This window comes from Lithobates pipiens, unplaced genomic scaffold, assembly GCF_037356315.1.
Source record: "Lithobates pipiens isolate NorthernLeopardFrog02 unplaced genomic scaffold, aLitPip1_a1.2 Scaffold_8, whole genome shotgun sequence".
Taxonomy (NCBI): domain Eukaryota; kingdom Metazoa; phylum Chordata; class Amphibia; order Anura; family Ranidae; genus Lithobates; species Lithobates pipiens.
In genome coordinates this window covers 225259486-225266186 of record NW_027507903.1, presented here as the reverse complement: position 1 = coordinate 225266186, position 6701 = coordinate 225259486, and the positions used below count along the sequence as shown (strand labels likewise).

The window sequence follows — 6701 nt, the reverse complement described above, 5'->3', positions numbered from 1 at the left end:
GTACATCGTAAGTTCCTGAAGTTTCTCTCAGTATATGTTTTATCCCCCAAACCTTTCACCATTTTCTGAACTCTATTTTAACAATATCTTTGTATAAGTGAGGTCTCCAGAAGGACACCTTCTTCTAAATGAGGTCTCACTAAAGAGCTATATAAGAGAATCAGGACCTCCTTCCTCCTGCTGGTGAACCCTCTAGTGATGCATCCTATAATTCTACTCACTTTCTCCACTACCTGGTCACACTGTTTGCTCATGTTGCATTCATCAGAAATAAGTACTTGCAAATGTTTTCCCCCTGTACACTGTACCTCTAATGTTGTACTCTCTCTGGGGATTATTTTTCCCTAGGTGTATTATTTTACATGTAGAAACATTGAACTGCAGTCTGCACTGCTTTGACCAATCTGCCAGCAATGCCAAATCATGTTCCACGTTAGACACCTCCAGGGATATCAATCCTATTACATACCTTAGTGTCATCAGCAAAAAGACATACCTTGCCCAAGAAACCTTTAGTAATATCACTTACATATAGATTAAATAGAACAGGATCTAGTACAGAGCCTTGTGGTACAAAATTGCTCTACTTCCAGGTGCCAGGAAAAAGACTCATCTCTCCAGACATCACCTCTGTACTGGGAAAGAGAAATACATTTTCCATGATGCTAAGGGAAATGTAGGACATGATGGATGCATTTTTAAGTGGAGGTGAGGGTTGTGGGTGTGTGGGTGTGTGTGTGTGTGGACAAAGTTGAGGGCGGATGCAGATAAAGTGGGTGGATGAGACCAGGAGCCAGGGACTCTGGGGTCCACCCACTACAGCAGGTTGGGCGTAACTACTTCACTATTTGCTGTCTAAAGTACTACAGCAGGGAAGTTTCAAGACTGGTGGCAAGAGGGGAAAGAGTGTAAAGGCTATTGCATCACTACCCGCTTACGAAGGTAGTTTGCTCCTTTGTTATTTACCTATTGGGGAATACCCTGACATCATCTGATATATGTGTGTGTGTGTGTGTACCAGCATGTATATCCTACTTTCGCTGAGACAATGTAATATATATATATGTATATATATATATATATATATATATATATATATGTATATATATATATATATATATATATATATATATATATATATGTGTGTATATTTACATCTGAGCCTTACGTTCCTTTTCTTCCCCCTTTTTCATGTAAACTTGTTATGACAGATAAAATGAGTAAACAAACATTAAACATAAACGGTATAGTGCCTTGTTGCCGAACCTTTATCTATTTTGCACCGGTCTTGTGAAATGGAACTTAAAAGGCACAGAGTGATTTAAAGCACTAAATAAAGAATGGCTTTATCACTACCTGGATAACAATGAATGGAAAATACATTTTATTTAAAAAGGTATGAATGCAACTTTACAATGATTCATTAATATTTCTGCCCGTTTTAATAAAATGTGTAAAAAGGAAAAAAAATGATTATCTTACTGGTGAATCTATGAAGATAATAGAATGGAACATTGGCACCACTGGTCAATTTCTGATACAGCCTCTAAAAACCTTCATGTCATGGACAAATTTCAGTCCATTCTGACAGACAAAACTTTTCAAGTACTGAGAGTGCTGAAGAATGCCCTCACCTTCTTGTCTCCTGCACATCCCTAATGACCAGAGAGACTGTCCTTTATAGTAATGTGTAGGGATGGACCTTGGTTGCAAGCTCTGACACTATCTAGAATTTTGCTGGTCAGACTGGCTGAAATTCAGGAAGGTCTGAAAGGCTTCTGGAGCTATGTGCATGCATATTTAGGTGCCTTCACATAACATCTGCAGCAATTTGAACCCCTTCCCCTCTAGTCAAAGAGTATCTCTAGGTCACACGGTTAGCTTTAGAGATTGATCACCGGAATCCAATTACAACTGGACAGACAGTTCAGCCCTTAGATTTATTATACAATCAAATTACACTTCTTATAAATCCGTACTTTACAATATTACTACAATAACGATAGATGACAGAAACTGCTGAAAATAAGATAAACACATTCTGCATGTCCTAGCACAGCTATGACGGTCAGCAGTTTTATTATACCTAGTAATGCAATTCAAAGCATTTAACTGATGTGCAAACAATAGATTTTCTGTAAGAATTATTAGCAATATTCATACTTTTTTTGGCCGTAGCTGGAAATGAAAACAGTGTATACTTGAGACTGCAGTCTTACCAGCCACATTTGGCACTGTTCAAAAAGTTATGCATTTGTCAGAAAAATACTCGCCGAGTCATACCACAGATCCAGCTGTGGCATTAGAGAAGGGTATAGAGGCACTATAGGAAAAAATTCATAAATGATATATAAGGCAACATTCTAATAGAGTGGTTTTTCCCTTTTAGATAACATAGGGGGTTATTTACAAAAGGAAAATCCACTTTGCACTACAAGTGCACTTGGAAGTAAAGTCGCGGTAGATCTGAGGGGGACATGCAAGAAAAATTAAAAAACAGCATTTTAGCTTGCACATGATTGGATGATAAAATCAGCAGACCTTCCTCTCATTTCAGATCTACCCCTTAGATTTACAGCGACAGCTCTTCCAAGTGCACTTTTAGTGCAAAGTGGATTTGCCTTTTGTAAATAACCCCCATAGTGTGTTTCACTCCCTACAATAAGCATTACAAATTTATCAAACAGGTAAGGGTAACCCATACTGAGATGCCAATCCAATCTCTTATATAGGTTTAACACAGGTTATTGCATACATTGCTCAGAAACGTGTACATCAAATTTGTTAGTGGTAAGGCCATATGAATATTAAACATACACAAGGACGGATAATAAAAAAAAATACAAACACACACTGTACAGTGGAGGTTTCCATTATTGGTAGGCCTATATCAGATACCCAAAAGCCTTATCATACATAGGAGAAACCCCCTGAAAAGTTCCCCCTTGGAAGATCACGATACCTTTAAATGAAATTCAGAAAATGGTTAGGACCAGATAATTCGATGGGAATATGCATGAATAGGTATACTGGCTATTATATAGCACCATTAAATACAAATATGAAATAAAAAACTAAATATTTTTGGATGAACAGTATAATGGTTCATAGGAAAAAGGCAATATTTTTGTGTGTCAGACACAACTTTACCATTATTTGGCTCCTGAAAGGTATGTATATAAAGAGATAAGTTTTCCTTCACTGTTGCTCCTCACAACTCCAGAATGTTTATACAATGTGTATGCGAATGTACATACACATACCTAAATAGAACCTTTGTGAGTCTAGTCAGATTTTTTGATACCAAAGTTGTCAATTCCTTTAAAAATTTTGTCTGCTAGACCTCCCATTTGTTTTTTTACAAGTTTCAGATGTCTCTCATGTAAAAGCTTTTGTATAAGGTACTTCTCTCTCTTGATTTTGTCTTTGGTTTCATCAGAAATGTCCGGGATAAGGTACGATATTATAAACTTGACGAAGTAGACAATATGCTGTGAGAAGGCAACATAATTACAATTAACAACGAAGAACATCAGCTAAAGAATATATGAGATTATGTACTTGTGATTTTAAAGAGTAAGGCTAGGTTCACACTGTAGCAAGTCCGTGAATGGGCTTCTGTACCTGTGGGAATCATGGGAAAAAAGTCCCCAATCCTTTTAAAAGAAAATGCAGCCACACGGAACTGTGCCATGCATTTTTGCGAAAATGCACTGCAAAAGAACAGTGCGTTTTGCCTGGGAGTTGGAAAACACGGGCAATTTGCAGACGTTCCTGGGCCCACTACATTGTGAACCTAGCCTTAGTGCACTTTTAGACAGAACAAACGTATTGCTTTTGCTCCGGTGCCCTGGCCTAAACCATCCCACCCTCCACAGATCGGTACTTACCAGAATCTGTTGCCAGCAGCCTTCAGGAATTGTTTACATCCCGCACTTCAAGACTCTGCTGGCCACAGCTGTGCACTAAATTCCTATAGACTTCTATTGAGTCATCAACTTGGTTGGGAGGCTGACTTCGACAATCGTGGCCAGGTGAGGGAGATTTGCAGGTTGGGTTGTAATGTAAACAATACCTGAAGAACGCAGGTGACAGATCGCGACAAGGATCTGTGGAGGGTGAGAGTGAGGGTGAGGGTGAGATGGTTTAGATCTAGGTACAGGGGCAAAAAAAAGTATGTGAGCTTTGTTTGAAGTACTTATTCCTTAACTGTGCAGAAACTACCGTATATACTCGAGTATAAGCCGAGATTTTCAGCCTCTTTTTTGAGGCTGAAAGTGCCCCCCTCGGCTTATACTCGAGTCATCGCCGTCTGACTGCTCGATCAGCGTATCGAGCAGACAGACGGCGGACATACTACAATTTGAAAGCCGCGCCTCCTTCTCCGCCTCCGCCTGTGATAGGCGGAACACTGAATTTCCCAGCAGCCTGTGTTCCGCCTATCACGGACATCGTCTCATCCTCGTCCGTAGTACGAGGATGAGACGATATCGGTGATAGGCGGAACACAGGCTGCTGGGAAATTCAGTGTTCCGCCTATCACAGGCGGAGGCGGGGCTTTTGAATTTTAGAATGGCCGCCGAGGCGATCCTGGCAAGGCACGGGACGGAGGCAAGGCACGGCACGGCACGGGACGGGACGGAGGCAAGGCACGACACGACACGGGACGGAGGCAAGGAGGCAAGGCACGGCACGGGACGGAGGCAAGGAGGCAAGGCACGGCACGGGACGGAGGCTCGGGACACAGGTAGGCTGGACACACACACACACACACACACACACACGGACACACACACGGACACACACACGGACACACACATGGACACACACACACAGGGATGGATGGATGGATGGAGACACACACACACAGGGATGGATGGATGGATGGAGACACACACACACAGGGATGGATGGATGGATGGAGACACACACACACAGGGATGGATGGATGGAGACACACACACACAGGGATGGATGGATGGATGGACACACACACACACAGGGATGGATGGATGGATGGACACACACACACACAGGGATGGATGGATGGATGGACACACACACACACAGGGATGGACGGACACACAGGGACGGACACACACACAGGGATGGACAGGCATGTCTCACCCTCGGCTTATACACGAGTCAATAAGTTTGCCAGTTTTTTTGGGGGTAAATTGGGGGCCTCGGCTTATATTCGGGTCGGCCTATACTCGAGTATATACGGTATATAAAAAAAAAAAAGTAATAAAAACAAATGCAGCTACACAAATAATCAGTTTAAGCAATGCAAAAACAGACATTTTTGGATTGTGATATATACCACTGTTGTGTCTTCACTAAAAGAATGACAGATAATATCTCATTGGTTAAAATTAATTGCTGCACATTACTGCTCTTGGAAACCCGATGGGTCCTACTGTGAAAAAAGCAATAAACCACAGAAAATCATATCAATTACTACATTATGATAATGTCAAAAATAGAAAGCCCAAGTCCAACTGAAAATAATGTTTGTTTATAGTTTTGAATAGCGCTGAGAAAGGTTAAATGCATTCTCCTGCATTAGGGTAAAAAACATTGCACTGTCAGTTACTCCCTCCCCCTACTTAAAGTAGAGCGCCACCCAAAAGGGGAAGCTTTTCTGCCTTGTCTGCCTTGTCCGCCTCCCCCCCCCCCACGCTGCCACATTTGGCACCTTTTGGAGGGGAGGGGGAGCGGGTACCTGTTTTTTTGACAAAAGTTTTACTTTGTCAAGATGGCGGCATTAGCCCCTGATAGCCATTTGAAGGATCGTCTTGGATGAGGACACCTTTGGACAGCTAAGTGCAACCTAATATTAAAAGTCAGCAGCTACAGTATTTGTAGCTGCTAAATTTATTTTTTCTGAAGGAGCCTGGAGCTTCTCTTTAACACTTCCTTGACTCCTCTATCAATCCAGCGCTGTGCCCAATCTTCTCCCTTTCTTTCTGGTCTCACAGGGCTTTGTGGATAGGAGCGGGAGCCATTGGCTCCTCCTGCCGTCAGTCAAATCAAGTGAAGAGGGAGCAGAGGGTGGGGCTGAGCTTTATATGTATATAGACACACAGAGCCTGGCTTGGGAGTGAGCCCACACGTCTGCTCCCATAGCAAGCACCCTGTTATGGTGGCAGACAGAGAAGTGCAGAAGCCTAAAGTGCTGGTGGGGGACCCCAGAAGCCATATACCATTGCACAGAGCAGGTATCAGGTATATATAAACCTGTTTATTTTAATTATATTAAAAAAAAAAAAAAAACACTTTACAATCACTTTAAATTTTTATCAATGCTGTGTCTCAGGAGATTCTTTTCTTACCTCCTGTTCCTCTTTTACCGAGAGAGGAAGTAAGGAGAAATCTCTCTATGCGAGAGTCAAGAAGGGTTGAAACCTCTGACAAGTTTAATTGCTGCCCATGTCTCCAATAAGGGGAAAAAGATGCAATGCAGAATGAGCACATTGCCAATGTAAAAACACATCCACTTATAGGGGTGTCCGTTTTAAAGCGTGCTTGCCATGATACCTGCTATCTGTTACAGCCAGGGCTTACAACCAGTGCTTGGAGGCTACCACTGAAAAACTACACAGGTTCCTAAAACACTTAGGGGACATTTATTAAAACAGTTGTGTATCAATTTATGTGAAATGTGTGTTTAAAAATGTTAGCATTTATCTTCGGGTCTG

At 41.8% G+C, this 6701-nt stretch overlaps 1 protein-coding gene across 3 annotated transcripts in view; it reads right to left on the bottom strand.

Annotated features, from left to right (window-relative positions):
- Nucleotides 1–1926: 1926 nt before the first annotated feature.
- ANO6 (anoctamin 6) overlaps nucleotides 1927–6701 on the bottom strand; it is a 128975-nt gene continuing 124200 nt past the window's right edge. For all 3 annotated transcript variants that reach the window (XM_077472878.1, XM_077472880.1, XM_077472879.1), the window contains exon 20: nucleotides 1927–3491. In XM_077472878.1, the coding sequence (XP_077329004.1) occupies nucleotides 3285–3491 (207 nt within the window). In that variant the 3' untranslated portion in view covers nucleotides 1927–3284. The remainder of the gene's footprint in view (nucleotides 3492–6701) is intronic.